At 44.1% G+C, this 16,315-nt stretch overlaps 1 protein-coding gene across 14 annotated transcripts in view; it reads right to left on the bottom strand.

Annotated features, from left to right (window-relative positions):
• The window catches only part of USO1 (USO1 vesicle transport factor), a 36,258-nt gene extending 20,286 nt beyond the window's left edge, over positions 1-15,972 (bottom strand). For 7 of the 14 annotated variants that reach the window (XM_075089924.1, XM_075089925.1, XM_075089931.1 and 4 more), the window contains exons 1-8: positions 15,784-15,962; positions 15,151-15,237; positions 14,963-15,027; positions 8,697-8,776; positions 3,010-3,110; positions 982-1,084; positions 772-827; positions 32-152 (exon numbers count right to left, since the gene is read on the bottom strand). In XM_075089924.1, coding sequence (XP_074946025.1) covers positions 32-152; positions 772-827; positions 982-1,084; positions 3,010-3,110; positions 8,697-8,776; positions 14,963-15,027; positions 15,151-15,237; positions 15,784-15,849 — 679 coding nt within the window. In that variant the 5' untranslated portion in view covers positions 15,850-15,962. Of the gene's footprint in view, positions 1-31; positions 153-771; positions 828-981; positions 1,085-3,009; positions 3,111-6,511; positions 6,524-8,696; positions 8,777-14,962; positions 15,028-15,150; positions 15,238-15,783 lie in introns of all 14 variants that reach the window. The other 7 variants (XM_075089921.1, XM_075089926.1, XM_075089928.1 and 4 more) reach the window with 2 other exon arrangements.
• Between the last annotated feature and the right edge of the window lie 343 nt (positions 15,973-16,315).

Here is a 16,315-nt window from a genome sequence, read left to right as displayed (position 1 = left end):
AAGACTACTAATGTCTTGGACTTATCTGTACCTCCATCGCTGTTCCCTTCTTCTGTTATGATATCCAGAAGTCTCTCAAAGGCATTTTCAAAGGCTACAATCTTCTGTATGGCTGCATTACTTTTTGTCAATTGCTGTAACAACAAGACTCCCTTGACAGATTGGGGAGAGAAGAAATTAAACTTAGTTGTACTAGAACTTCATTGTTTTTCACAAGTCACAGCTGTTAGAAGGATGCTCTATCAGGAGCATAATCCTTGGCCAGAATCACAGGACAGAAATGCATGTCCTGCAAGTCAGCACATCTAACAAAACCCACCATGCACACCACACAGCAGTTCCCTCATACCTCACTGCACTTGAAAATACAAGGCCAATACTTCTAAAAAGGATGCTAAGTGGCTATACGAAATAAAGAGGGAACTTGTAAAGCACCTCATCTCAGGGCATTTTGGCATCTGATAAGTAAAGAGGAAGAACTGAAACAAACCTCACAGAAGGCCAGGAGAAATATCAGCTAACTTACTAGGAAAACCCTACACAAGGGTCAACACTTGCATTCAATAAACAGTAACAGTTTGCCTTTCTTACACCAGTTGTGGTGAGACATCCAAAAGCCACCTAACACAACTGAGGAATGAAATACTCCCAATTTGCAACCATGATTTCTTCACATGCATTTGTTTAACTTAATCCAAATTCAGCACAAGTACTAAGCAATGCAATTGACAAGTTACTATTTAATAGGATAAGCTGCCGTTCTGTACTTACATCATTTCGTATAACCTCCCTAGAGTCTGCTAGTAAATCCATGAGTCTGGAAACACCTGCAAGAAACATTTAAAGAGAGCATAAAAAAGGTGCAGCTTTCTCATGCTGGAGGTCTTTCGAACACCTTGCTTGAGACTTCTCTAGCCCTCCACCATGAGGTTAGCTGAGCTTCCAGCTCCAAGTTTATCAGCAATAAACTCAACCACTTACCCATAGGGCTGACAAGAATTATTTGCTGCACTTGAGGTCCTTGCTGCTTTAGAAGAGATGTAAGTAGCTTGACTCCAGGCCAACGAACATGGAAATCGAATTCCTGCAAAGATGGGGAGGAGTACATTAAGTAGTGAATTCCTCAGTATTCAGCTTCCTCTTCTAGGTACCCATTATCAATAGACATGAAGCAGGTAAGGAGTTCTCTTGTCAGTTTTTCATCCATGCTATGACATCACATGATCAGCAAGTCACACTGTCCTGTTCCACAGTTCTTTCTATATTGTAACAAACATGAACACCCAGCAGCTTCCTTCCCTCTCCCCTCTGGGTGGCTTTCCTAGCTTGCTGTTCTTTCTAATAACCAGTCAGTCCGGTCCTCCAGGAATCAGCCCATATTCCCCAGAAATCCAAGAGGGAAAGAAAAGCTCTTTTGTATCTTCTTCCTATTCCCACTTAAAGTTGGGTCTAGTCCGCAAGAGAAAGCTCAAGAACTAGTGAGTCCACTGATAGACTTCAACAACCATAGCAAACATCTGGGCTCCCCAAGTCACCTCAAACTCATTCAGCAGCTAGTGACCAGAGCCACATCTCAACAGAGTCACCTCACAGAGCTTTCATTACTTCTAATCCTGCCAGTTTTAAAGCATCACCTTGATCTAAGCCAGTAGATCACTTATTTGGACAATTAATCTTATCTTAACACTGTTTCTAGTTACAAGTGTGAATAGAGTGCATGTCATCCTTTCCTCAGCACCCAGCCTACCTCAGGCACAGGCCAAGATTAACATCTCCGCTCTCCTTGCTGTAAGAGAGCAGCAGTAGCTCATCAGTTTTCTAACCATCTTGCCAAACAAGGTAGATGGTTTATAAAGCTTTTTCTAAAGCTGACTCGTACAGGACAAGTGCTGAACTGCATGACATGTCTAGCAAAGACAACATTGAACTAAGGCATCTGCAGAGAAAGAGACCATGTAACTAACATTGCAAGCTTCCAGTTCTGCATAATGCTGTATACGTTTTTATCAAATGCCAATTCTGTGTGAAATTGCACACCAAGCTACTTTCAACAGTCACATAGCCTCACATCTAAGTTTCAGCTGTCTTGAGGAAAGACACTTGCTGGCTTGAACTTGCAGATCTCAGATTTGGATCAACATTATCAACAGAACCCTGCCACAAAGTAAAGCCCTAGTCTAAATTTTAACAGATATATCCATCAAGTATATCCTGGATTTTCCTTAAATACATGTTGTATTTCTGCATCTCAGGAATATGTTTATAAGCCAACCTTTCATACTAAGTAGCTTCAAAGGACTGTCAGCCACAAACAGGTTTCAGAAAGATAATTTTACTGACTCCCTAACCATTGACTACAACGCTGTGCTCCTGATCTGCATTTCCATCTACTGAGGCCTAAATTCACCACTCAGTGATCAGCCCTCAGATATAGTGACAACATCTTAATACTGCTGAAAGCATGACCTAAGTTCCATATGGGAAGAGTAAAACATCTTTTTACTGAAGATTGACTACAAAGAAAAAAGTAGAGATACATGTGGCGCTCTCTTTCAAGCATAATCCTGTTCTTCGTTTGGAAACAAAATTTTTAACAGTTGTGGATGAATAGGCAGCCCTTGACAATAAAACCATTGGAAAATGAGTTAAACATATGATGTTGATAGAAAGCAATCACCCTTCTACTTGAACTGCATCTCAGACATTGATATGTTGCTATCAGTTAATGATCATCTGAAGAGTTATCCCTTGTGAGTGACGACAGTTGCTGTCTGTGGAGCAGTCTTTTTAGTCTATCTAATCCAGTATCTAAAAACTCTTTCAATGTTACCCTACTTTAAAGGCTGCACTAATGGCGTTCATCCAGGTCATAGTCTTCACTCACCTCCAACCCCACGTTGACTATGTCTAAAATACCTGACATACGACATAGGCTTCACTAGAAAGGCACAAGCCTCCCTATACAGTGCTACTTATCTGTCAGTAACCAGCCATAATACTGTTACTCACCTCCACAAGAGTCAACAGGAGCGTGACATTTTCTTGCTGTTTAATGAAAATCTCTGTGAACTGACTTCCCAAATTATCAACTTGCTTTGGTAAGTTTTCTTCTGTAACAGTAGAAAATAATGTATTACAACACATGATTAGAATAACTTCAGGTAGTTTGATTTGTATTCTTACTAGAATAGGCCCATGGTTGACAAAAAGGTTTAGAGTCACTGCTATAACATTAATTGAATTATTTTCAAAACAACCAGTGACTAAGCTTTGCACAAAGGAGAAGACCTACACTACTCTAAACGTAACTTTTATTGAGAGGTATTTTGTTTTCGAAGCAGGAGGGAACTAAGAATCTACTAGATTTGATTTCAGCATTCTAAGTATTATTTCCATTTATCATACCAAACCAGATCCACAGTTCTCACCCCCACTGTTGCCTGTTAGAGGCACAATCAAACACACCAAGTGAGCCAAGAATTCAGAGAGAAAAACAGAACCCTCCCAGCAGAGGAGGAGCAGAAAGCCTCAGAGTGGCTACTTACACATGCAGCTGAACTGATCCAGTAGAAAAGCTCCTCATAACAACTATTCACCAACATGCAAAAGCAAAGCACGTATCATACCAAGAGGCTTGAAGGAAGCAGTGGGGAATATAAGCTATCTGAAGATAAATGGCTCACACCTCTTTTTTTTTGCTTTAGCAATAGGAAAGACCTGAACATCAGGAAAAAAAGAGTAAGCTGGAAACAGATGAGCATCAAAACCTCTCAGTCCTGGAATCCGAATTAATTTCAATACAGGAATCAAGTGCCCATCTGATATTTACTCTTCAGTTCTATAGCACTGGGGTAGCATATGATTTATCTTACACCCTTGTTCCATGCATCATTGCTGCACAAACAAAAAACCAATGCACAAGTATACCAGAAAGTAGCAGAAAACATGCAAACGACATCTCTGCACCACTGCTGTTTTTCTAGGCTAAGTGACAATTTACAAAGCTGTTTCACAAAACGATCATAGGTAGGTACTAGTCGTTGGCATAGTTCAAGAATTGCAGTTGAAAAATTGAGGAGGAGCAATCCTAGTTCAAGGGGAATTTTTTATTATACTTCCATTTTGGACAGGAAAAGATGACATTTAAGTCCAGCCCAGGTTCCGAGACCTCAGCTTTGGAACTGCTTAGCAGCAGCTCAGATAGAGTCCCACTCTACAGGGGCTGGAATTCGGTTATACATTGCACCATTGGCATATGGAAGAAGTCTCACTGAGTTTAAAGAAGAGGTTGGTTCTTTGATTGTGCTCACATCCAACCCCAGCCAAGCACCCCTTTCCCTATGAAGCTTCCCCTGAACAACTTGTTACTTCGCTGCCTTCTCTCTCCATAAGCTCAAGCCCCTCCTGTCCCACAGGGCATACTGCCACCCTCCCTGCCTTTACTCTGTGTTCTCAGCAGTTCAGAAGGCCCAAGGCTTCACTGAAGAGCCACAAAGGCACTGCTGCTCATCATCTAAATCAGGTTGCCCTACAAACCATGCAGATGCACATTCAGCACTGTGACACCATCCCATGCCAGCTGATAAAACCACAGGCAGAGGAACAGCTTGAAGCATAAAGCACAGAAAATACGTGGTAAAGCTACTGAATTCCTGACCAAATCCAAAGGTCTGATTTGGTAAAGTAAAGGCAAAACAAGAATTTTTTCCTCCTCCTTCAACTGCAGGACTTATAGCCTTATCAAGGAGTCGCTTAGAAGCCATTAACAACAGAGCAGCTATAAAAAAAGGTCAAAGACCACACGTAATCTTCAAACTCTTTACACCTTGCTAGGGGTATGACAAAACAGAAATCAAAGGACTACCATAAAAATCCTGGGTTGGGTGCCAATAAAACAGTTTTAATTCAACCAACTCAATACCAACTGTTGGCGAGGGTGATACACTGAAAGCTATCGGTTCATAAAATCTAATTTAAGGATTTCCAATACAGAAAGGTGGTTTTTGTTCGGCCTTTCAGACATGAGACAGTAGCTGATCATTTCTCTAGTGTAGTATAGCTATAACCCTGTCCTTAAGCAGGCTTATCAGTAGGTAGCTTACAAGAGGGAGAGAGAAGCAGCAGCAGCCTGATATCAATTTTTAGCTGCAGAAGCTATGAAATACTAACAAGATAAAAGGGAGGACAGACTGTGTGCAAAACTAACTCTAGCCCAAGCATGTAGCATCTAGCAGAATAGAAGTCCAATAGTGAACCCTCTGAAGCTGAGGGGCTTATCAAGTCTGGGTCACTCTTGGTTTACATGAATTAACAAAAACCCAAACCAGGTGAGCCAACTCCACAAAATTACCATTGCTGCACTTGCTGCTGTAGAATAAAGGGCAACTCAACCAAGAATCACACACAGGTTGCACAGGCTGTAGCTTGCTGCAAACCAAGGAGAGCCTGTACACCTAAACTTCTGTGTCTTCTAAAGGACAGTTAAGTTGAAATATTTCGCTTTGAATTTCCCATTGGCTGTGAATGACTATCTTGTCTTTTACCCCAACTGAGCTACAAATATCAAGTGTCTGAGCTATGGATTCCTCCTAATCCCAACTCTTGTCCCTGGCTCAAGTTCTGGGTGCTAAGGCAAAACCTGAACAGTATACACAGCTTACATAGCCTCTCACATGTTTTTATTTATTCCAAAAGCTTCACTGTAGTTCAAGATATTTAGGATTCTTCTAATAAAGGGCTAATTTTAAGTTGTCTTTTTTCCCCCCGCTCTCAACTCTTCCTTTTTCCCATGAGTATTTCTTCTAAATTCTAAAAGAGAGATGAGCTGGAGAGGAAGAAAGGGGCAAAGCAAAACCACATCTTCTATTTATATGGATGCACCACAGACGCTGCAACCGGACTTCTACCCATAATTGCTCTTTCAATATACACATTCACAGGACTCAAAGCTAACTACTTCATCTATTAAGATAAGCTCTTAGTGATTCACTAACAAGCAGCACTGCAAACTAGAATTTCATCTTAAAGAGGTTAAGTGCATTTTGATAAAACCAGTTCACAAAAAGGAGAATATACAAAGTGTTAGTGGTAACTTATGGTAGAAGTGAACACTTTACATGCATTGCTTAACAGACACTGTGAAGGCTGCCTATGTGCAGCACGTTGTGTCAGAATTCAGGGCTTCTTGGAAACAGAAACTGCAAACTTTAGCCCATTAAAATGCTACCAGTTCTGGAGCTGCGCACTTCTGTGACATCCTAAACAAGAGTTTATCCTTACTACAATCTCTGTAGATCTGCTGGCATTTAACATGCTCAAATCCCATAAGATACTAAATTGGGAAGACACTTCAGCTCCAGAGAAAACTAAGATGACAAAGCAAAAAGCTTTCAGTAAGCTCCAATGCAAGTCTTCACAGTGTCCTTTTTCAACAGCAGCAAGTGTTATGGGTGTAAGTAGCAACTAAGCCTAAAACTAAGTGCCATATTTATATAAGTAAAGGTTCTTTTACCTTCAGAATCATCTGTCAATGCAGACAAAAGAAAAAAAACAAACAAGAGAAAGGTTTACAAGTTTACAAGTTGAATAGCACAACCAATAAGTTCAGAGTTTCAAAGCAGCCATCCTAGCTTTCTCCAGCAGCAATTACTCCTTCAGGTAATTCTTGTGGAAGAGGCCAAACTAAACAACCCCATACCCTTACAACACTGGCGATCACACATACGTAACTCAATTCATCAATTCTTTGCTCTTTGTAAGAGACTGCTAGTAACGTTCTTGTCAAGTACATAATCAAGGGCTCTACCACAAGCATGGATTCACCAGCACCATGAAACTCTGATCTTGTTCAAAACCTCTTTCAAGATGAGGCAGCTGGATGAACAAGGCAAAGAAGGGCAAGTAAGCAAAGCAACAATTTGAGAGATGGTTAGGAATAACAAATCAGAGAGGGATCTCAGCTTGCAAGTAAGTCTCTTGCAGCTACATAACATGATAGAGTTCATTGCAGAAGGCACTGTGAACTGACATAATGCACAACATAATGCCAACATACCGGCAAAACCACTTCACATTGGAGAGCCCTCACCTACTTCCCGTAAGATTATTTAATCACTTAAGGAACCTTTGAAGAAATACCATGGGGTAAATACTGCAGACAAGACTCAAACAGCAGTATCACCTCACATTTTGCCCATTCACAGGAGCAGTTGCACTGCACTACATGTTACAGAAACTGAAAAAATGAGATCAAAGTGCTCTCAAGGAGTACAAACACTCTTGAGGTCCATGGCAAATGCAGAACTTAATGAACCCACAGATATTCAGTCTTAAGTGTAGCCTTCTGCTCACTCCCAACTGTAAGTCTGACTGGGTTTTTTTTGACGATCTGGTATGATAGATTTGGATGTTCATTCACCAAAAGCAGAATGGATATCCTACAAGCCTTTTAATTTGCTCTTGTTTTCCTACTAAAACCTTTCAAGGCAAGTACACAGCCATTTGACTTAGATTACTCATTTAAACAGTGATCAAGCCAAGACCTGATTTGCCAATAGGAACAGAGTGGTTTTCAGAACACCTGCAACAAGGCACAGGTGGTACATCAGAAAGGTCAACTCAAGCCCCCACCTGGCTCTACTACACACCCTGGCTTCAGTTTAACAGCCAGTAACCCTTCTGGCAGAGTCACCTACTCAGCAGTTGCCTGCATGACTAACGAGTTCCTGGTCTCCATTCTCCCCAGTGACTGTGGTGAGAGCAAGGGCACACAGGCTCAGCATCTAACAGACATTGCTCTCAGGCTGAGGCCTCCTCCCAGGCTAGCACTTGCACAGCCCTCAGCCAGATCCCATCCCCATTGTTGAGACATCCTTCATATTAGGAACAGGCAAGCTTGGCCTGTCCTGCCCTCCACAAGCCTGCAACTGTTATAATCCACAGCTGTTTTACTTGTCAGAACCATCTGGGTCTTCAGTCTGGCAACTCACAGCTCCTTTTGATTCATTTAGTTTTAATAACATTCTCCCTGCCCGAGCCTCATTTGTGTTACTGCTGTCATTTTATTCAGATTACTGATGTTTCTGTGAAATGTGGGGTCATTTTTAAGAAAATGTAACCATTTCATTGGCTTTTGAGTCCAGTTTTGATGGCCTATCAAGCAGGCCTTCAAAAGTAAAGGCAGGAGGAACAGGGAGTTTCATAGCCTAGCAATATAATATCTACTTCTACATCTAACTGTCTTGGGAAGGACAGGCAGCGTCTTTCTAAAATGCCACAGCAGGGCTGGGAAATAAGGTTTTCAGACCTTCATGTAGCCACATTATCACAGACACCTGAAATAATCTCTCAATATTCTTATTACATCATCAGATAGTGTCTCATTTGACAGAGCCACAACTGTCCTTTCCCAATAGCAAAAAAATGACTTCATCTACAAACTAGAGAAATCACCAATGATTTATCCCATCCCAACCTGGCTGCTGTTCACAGAACCTTTTTTTAAAATAGTCCCAACAGATGCAGTATAACTTTAATGGAAACTGCAGACAACAATATTTTTAGCATTGTCATAACAGCTAAAAACAACAAAGCAATTCTCAGCATTAGTAAATCGTGCATTATGGTTTATCATTTCAACAACACCCCCAAGCAAAGGACCCCCACAGTTAATACAACTATTACTACCAAGCACTTACCTTGCTCCTCCTCTTCTAGGTCATTCGATATTACATTGTAGAGTGTGTCCAGGGCATAGCCAATTATTTCAGAATCTGAACTGCAAATGAAAGAACCACTTTTCTTTAATGACTTATTTCCAACTACTTATAACACTTTTTTCTGCACAGGCAGTTCCTTTTGCAGCGTTAAGTCAAGCGAGAGGACCAATATTGACAGACCTATTGTAAACAACATAACCATGAGCTGCCCATCCCCTGAATGGAGTGAAACTCCTTTTCCCAGTTCCATTCTCTCAGGTGGTCCCTTCCAGAAAGTCTGGTCACAAGATGACCACAGGAGGATTCACGGTAAGCGTGAATTCCATTTCCTGAGTCACTCCTCCCAACCTGCTTATGAAGTGTACAAGGGAAGATCTCTGGGAGGGATTCAGACCCCTTCATGGAAAGCCACCCAACAAAGCTGCAGACAAGCTTCAGCACCATTGCAAGGGAATACACTCCCCACTACCCCATCAGCAACAACCAGGAGCCAAACACTTGCACTCCACATGAATGCAATGACAACAGCTGTGGATTCTCCTCAACAGGCCAACCTCCCTGTCACCAACTCAGACTACACCCAGTTATTATGGGTTTTTCAACTCCAAGCTGCTGGGCAGCCAGTCGAACCCCAAAGCATTAGTTCACCTACTTCCACCAAGACTCTTCTCTTATTAAGCCCTGCTTTAGGAGACACATGTTTCTTCTACTTTATGAAGACCAAAAAATCTGTAAATCCTATGCTACAACAAAGACAGTGCCAGAGTATGCTGGGGGTATAAGTGTTTAAGTTTGTACTTATTCCAGTAAGTACATGTTTTTACTGCTTGATTTTTTTGCTCATAAACCAGAAAAGTATGAAAGCAGAGCTGATCAAAAAACCAAGGAAAATAAAAACTAACATCACAAAGGAAGGCACCTCAGAGTGCTTGAGGACACACCTCACAGCTATTTTCATGTCTAGCCCAAGCATCAGAAGAACAGTCAAAACAGACTTCTCATTCAAACCTCCAAGTATTCGCTTTCACTAATCCAAGGCACATGAAGTAAGGCCTCCACAGCAAAGAAATTTGCATTTTAAGAAGCTACTGGGCCTGTTCAGAGCAGAGGCTTAAAAACAACCTAACCAAGCCTGAAAGCCAAGCCTTAACTGAGGCCAGCTATCTCTAGTCAACCACTAAAGATGACAGACCTCTAGCAGTTGTTGCAACCAAGAAAACAAGAGGTGCCTCAAGGTGATCCACCAGCTTTGAGAATACAGAATGGAGCAATCCATACCTACATTTCTTGTATCACTACCACAAGGGCTTTAGCAAGCTGTAAAAGTGACACCTCACCTCCCTTTCTACAACTCTCACAGTAAATCAACAGCTAGAAATAATCAGAGATCTGTGCGATTTGTTCTTTCACATCACATTTACAACTGAATCCTTGTCCTGCCAATGTCCTCCCAGGACACATGTTTTTCCTGTGTGCCACTCAACTCATACCACCTGCTTTTAAGCTGGGCTGTAATGAAACAAAAGGGGAAGATTATCTCCTCCCTCTTCCAAACTGTTTATCAAAGTAAAGGAAGCTTTTAGTCCATGCAAACAGTCTCATCCAGCAGGTACACACAGATTTCCAGCCTGCTTATATTTGCCTTTTAAGATATTTTTATTTCTTCAACGCAACACTACCAAGCCTATGGTTTCCTTTTCATGTAACAAACAATTCTGCATCTGAAAAAACACATAGAAATTATTTCCTGGAGACTTAAAAAAAGCCACAAAGCTGCAGCCTTGCTTTTCCTTTACCTTGTTAGGGAAATAACAGCAGCTACAAAAGACTAAGCAAATTTTATGCACATGTGGGAAAAGCAGGCCTTGTTTCACTTGTCTAAAGAGGAACATACCACAAAATGAGGCCAGCAGCATCCTGTCTTTGCTGTTCACCATACGTTTTTATTCTAGTCAGACCGAAGCTGTGCAGCTTTTGCTCTGTTTTAGAAATCAGTCAAGAAATAAGACTAGTAAAAGATACATCCTTCACGCAATGTAACACTCCCACCTAAGCCACCTCAGGCATCTTCCCTCCTCCAGTTGTGCTTTTATGTGGCACCCGACCAAGACATCAGTGCAGCACTCCCCTGAGTTCACAAACAATGGCAGGGAAGGCACCGATGTATTGTTTTGTCCAGGCAGGGTGTCTCAACATTGCTTTTACCTTTTCTTCTCAAATTATGGCATTTCACTGTCAAAATAGAGGCAAGCATCATCTATATGGTCAAGACAAGCATGGAAAAGCAGAGTGCTTCTATCATGTCTTCAATCACAGCATGCCTAGAAAGGAAGGTGATTTGTACCCCGAAAAACTCAAGTCAGACAAGACTTGAGGGGTAATAAGATTTGTATTTCCTCTTACATAAGTTTTGAGAAGCATATTACAATTTGAAAATTTGGAGCTAATAGCAGATAAACAACTGAGGTTTGTGCCTTAATAAAGTAAGAATTCTCTTAAGTTCCTATTAGGTTTTCAACTATTACAATTGTCACACTGAAATGTAAAAAATCTTGTTATGTAAGTAGAACCAAAGCAATTAAGGATGAAGTTGACTTCACTCTAGTGTCTTCTCCAACACCAACAGTTAGTGGTACTGGCCTGTTCCACAGTCAACACCAATTTTTTTTCAAAATAATCCCTGGTAGGATGTGGCAACATCTAAGACAGCAAGTCAGGAAAAGTCCTCTAGTAGATCACATTTTCTGCTTCATATTACAAAATAAACAGATGGCATAAGAACACTGGAACATTTAGAGGCTGACTCAGGAGAGTTACAAGGCTCCAGGATGGCAGATGTGCAGAGCTCAAACACTAGTGAAAGAAGGCAGTTTTCTACAGAACAAGTCTTAAGTACTCGGGCAGGAGATAGAGCTTAAGACAATTTATAGTGGAATGCCATGTTCATTTAAGAGACAAAAGTGGTGTATTTCTGTTCCAGGATAAAGGCTGTAAATAATTCCAAGCAATGGTATAAGGTGCGAGGACAAGTTACAATGAGCCTCAGAAACGCTCACCATTTCAGCACAGCCACACAAACGAAGCCTTTTCCCTACTCAAGTTAGATGAAGATGTACATCCCTCTCACTTTGTGCTAACAGCTTCAGAATTAACTAAATATCAGCATGCCTTATAACAAACATAAATCAAGTGCAATTCACTACCAGGGAAGCAAGCAGATGATTAGCACAGCAACCAGGCTGCATATGCAAGGAAGAAAAAACTACTACAGAGCCAATACAGTACTTGTACTTATCACTTCAAATCATAAGAGAAAGAAGCAGTGAATCACCAAAATCAGGAGATGCACCAGATATCAGAGACAGCTACTTTTTTACTGAAGGGCTACATGAATAATAGCTAATAATTCTCAGAAAAGCTAGGAGTTGTGCTATCATACTTGGCTGAGAAGGTCTTAAAATCAAATTACTTTATTGGATACTGGTCTTACAATGAGCTTGTTTGCATTAGGAAATAATATCTCACCAGTAAAGTTACTTCAGTTTTTCATATTACTATTACATATTCCAGTAGGACAAATGCTGCTGAAGATCAAACAGTTGTGCATCTTTACCTATTCAATTCATTTTTGGTAAATATACAATAGGAAAGCATGTTTGTGCTTGTCACTGTTCTCACATTACGCTACTCTGTACAACAGCCATCCACTCAGGCTCTGAGAATTCAGAGAACCCTGCCTGCTGCTGGCTCCTCCCCCATAATTCTTTCCACCCAAACACCCCATCCCTGCAAAAAAAGGCTGAAGAGCAGTTTAAGCCTCACCTGACAGAGCCTAACCAAGCCCTGCTTCTACTCAACTGGGAACTAAGAGGGGAATCCCATGCATGATATTCACCATCTGATGCGCACAAAAACACAGCAACTATGGGTGTACATCTAAGCCAACAGGCAGATAGGTGTGTAACACCTCCTGTCAGTGAAATAACAGTCAGCAGCTTCATGGCCAAAAAGCTTCACGTCAGGACCTCAGTCACCCATCTTCAGGCCAACCTAATAATCACTGAAAAAGCATACTTCCCTAAAGCTAAGCTACAGAGGAAAATAGAAGTCACTATTTTGCCTTCAGCATACTCTTCTCCTGGTCCTTCTGTACTTCTAAATCAAATTCAACCTTCTGTAATGTTAACCACTACAGCACCACAGTCAAGGTACACGACCAACACATGCGAGTCACTCACATGACTACAGCAACATGTGAGAAGACAACTTGAGTCAATCTTTGACTTCCGTTTTCTCTGAAGTTGCATTGCTGCTTCTTAAAAATAATCTTCAACAGCTTCAACGGAAAATAAAGCAGAGAAGGGCAGGAGGAGCCAGTGAGTATTTTCCACTTCTGCAAGAAGCTTCAGGGCACCACCAGCAGACACTGGAAAGGCCCAAAGATCAGTCCCAGGGGCACACACTGAAACAGCCACGACAGCACAACAGCACTGTCCTCTGCCCAACAGCCATCCCTGCAGTTCAATACCCTAGTCACACCGGGGACAGCTGAGCCTGCAACTCATTTGTCAACCTGTTATTCAGATGAGCTGGCTTTCATTTCTATTCCCACAACTGAGTCCCCAAAGCCTCACCCCTACTGACACCAAATGGTGCACTCACACCACCTCTAACATATACCTGAACTTATCAGGCACAGGGGACTACAACTAGAGCCAGCTGATGTGCAGGTACACCATAAAGCCAGCAACAGGACATCAGTCTGTCTACATTTTGTATAAGACAGGATTTTTTCACCTGAAAACCCAAAAGCCAGAAAGATATTTTGAACCGCAGCCTGCGTCACAGGAGACATCTGCACAGAGGACCAGCACACAAATTCCAAAGGGACAACTGGAGCCTCAAAAGCTGAGAAGCTCTCCAGTTCCTGACCTGAAGGGTCCAGGCTGGCATCAAAAAGGGAAGGAGATCAGCAGAGTCCTGCATCCCTTCTCAAAGTTCAAATCTGGCCTCAAGAGCTGCTAAGTGGATGAAAGCAGGCTCCTTGACCTCATTTTTGAAGGGCTTCCCTCTGAAGTTAGTAACAGTTATTCCTATAACCTTCCCTCTTACTGTTTGCATCCTACAAGTTGCTCACAGGCCAGGCATGCATTTTTAACTACCCAGCCAACAGAATAGCAGTAACAGTAATGTAGACACCAGCCCTATACCTCCTTCCCAGGCAGCATAACTAGTCAGGCAAGAAGGCCACCAGCAGCCTTCGGTTCAGCACTGGAGAGTTTCTTGTCCTATATACATAAGCTGAGCAAGTAGCCTCTCCTTCTAGACACTGAACTGCTGCTTTCCTAGTTCTCCTTTGTCTTGACATTAGAAGCCACACTCCTGCTTCCTCTGTACGCACATAAGTATGCCACATATGCCCTTAAGACTGGGGGTTTTTATATATTATTTACAAGCTTTACATTCAAATCCAGGTGGAAAGACTGTCACAGTGCACATGCCTGCCCAGGCTCCAAGAAGAGGCACTATTTGAAGGTCAAAGCAGAGCACTGCAAACAGGTCCCAACTTACAACACGCAGGTACTACCAGGTACAGGAATGCCATCAATTGCAAAACAGGATGGATAGCAAAGATGTTTTAAATGCTGGATTGCACAAGTACTACATTCCAGTCCACAAAAAGTACTTAGAGTAGTGCTGTCTGTCTTAGCAGCCCCCACAAAGCCCAGCTCTCCTATTTACTTGAGCCCTTCAAGGCAAATGCCTGCATTACTCCCCGTGACAGAATTACTCTACCAATTCGTCTGATGACACACGTCTGAGAACACACACATTTGCTGACCTCATTCGTTTCTTCATATTTCTGTCTTATGCACCTTTTGCCCACAGTTGCATTTGGGCTGTTTCAAATACTCTATTTCATTAATATTGTCATTTCTGTTTTGCCTTTCCCCAGCAGTGGAAACTGACCACTGCAACACATCGAGGTACACTTTGGTACCACCGTTACTCTAGCACTGGTCTTTCTGTCCCTCTCATCCAACTTCCTGCAATTCGGAATTTCACCTCTGTATGATTAAGTCTGTCATCATAAAAAGCCACCATGACAGAAGGATTACTGGAAACCCAGGTGCCCTCCTGGCTTCACCAGTACAGAGAGCAAAGCCCATGTCTGTCAGTTTCAGCAGCAGAGAAGGGCCAGGTTATCAGCTGGAGGTGGCTGTAAAAGCCAGCACCACACTTACCGGTCTGTCTGAAGAACATGGATGAGATGCTCCATAGCCTGGATGCCCACCTCCAACCGGTACTTCTGTTTGGAGAAAGATGGAAAGATGGATAACTGTCAAACCCAAAGGCCAAAGAAAGCTTCTTAAGCAACACATTCCAAAACCATTACAAACTCACATGGCTCTTGAGGCAGTCCAGTACTTACCTTGGATAATGATTTGAGAGCACGTACAGCATCCCTTCGGTCATCCAGTAAAGTGGAAGAAGCTACTCGGTCACACAACTTCTGAATCTGGAAACGTGCAAGGCAGGTGTGATCAGAGATGACAGGCCACGACTACACGACAGAATCCAGAAACTCCGCACAGTCTGATTTCAGCAATGGCGGGGCAGAGCTGCGAGTTAGCCACCATCTAGCAACAACTTCACGTCTCGGAGCAGCGTAGGGCGCTGCGCCTCCCGGCCGCCAGAGCAGCCCCCGGGGCGCGGGGCTTCCCCAGGCTGCCCGGCCCCAGCGCGGAGCCGGCCCGGCCGCGGCTGACCTCAGGCGCAGGGGCTCGGGGAAGGGCACTGCCCGCCCCGGCCCCATCTGACAGCCGGCCGCCCGGCCTCGCTCCCGACGGCGCAGGCCGAGTTGTCACCGCCCGCTGCGGCGGGCACCGGGACCCGCACACCCACCGCCCCGCGGGGAGCGGCCCCCTCGGCAGCGCTGCGGGCCGTCCCGCCGGGAACAACCCGCGGGCAGGGCCGAGCCGTGGGGCGGCCCCGCTCCCCCCGGACACCCCGCCGCAGGCGGCAACAGCTAGGCCCCGCCGGGCTGCGGCCCAGCCCCGCTCACCGTCTCGGCGCCGGAGGGCTGCGGCCCGGCGCTGGGGCCGCCCATGACGCCCCGCAAGAAGTTCATGGCGGCGCGGCTGGGCTGGGCGCAGCCAGCGGAGCTCGCCCCGCGCCCCCGCACCGACCCGCCACGGACGCGACCCCGCGCCTGCGCCCCGACGTGGCGCCGACGTGGCCGCCGCCGGGCGGGGGGCGGGACCGGGAGCCACGCCCCAGGGCCACGCCTCCTCAGGCCTGCCCGCAACCAGCGCCCCCGGGCGGCCTGGCGGACCCCGCCGGCGGTTCCCAGGGGCGCGGCGCCCCACCCCGACCTACTCCTCCATCCCACCCCGCCCTCATCATCATCTTCAGCCTCACTTGGCTCCGAGGTGCGGCAGAGCACGGGGAGGGAGCTCAGGCTGCCCTCCCAGATCCGTCCCAGCTGATCACACTCTTGGCCATTACTGTTCACCACCCACATCTCCACCTCCACTTCTCACTGGAGGGAAACAAATAACAAACAGCTCTGAAAACCACATCCATTAGCAGCAGGT

This window comes from Phalacrocorax aristotelis, chromosome 4 (assembly GCF_949628215.1).
Source record: "Phalacrocorax aristotelis chromosome 4, bGulAri2.1, whole genome shotgun sequence".
In the NCBI taxonomy this organism is placed as follows: Eukaryota; Metazoa; Chordata; class Aves; order Suliformes; family Phalacrocoracidae; genus Phalacrocorax; species Phalacrocorax aristotelis.
The sequence above is the reverse complement of the archived record's forward strand: the minus strand, read 5'-3'. Positions and strand labels throughout refer to the sequence as shown.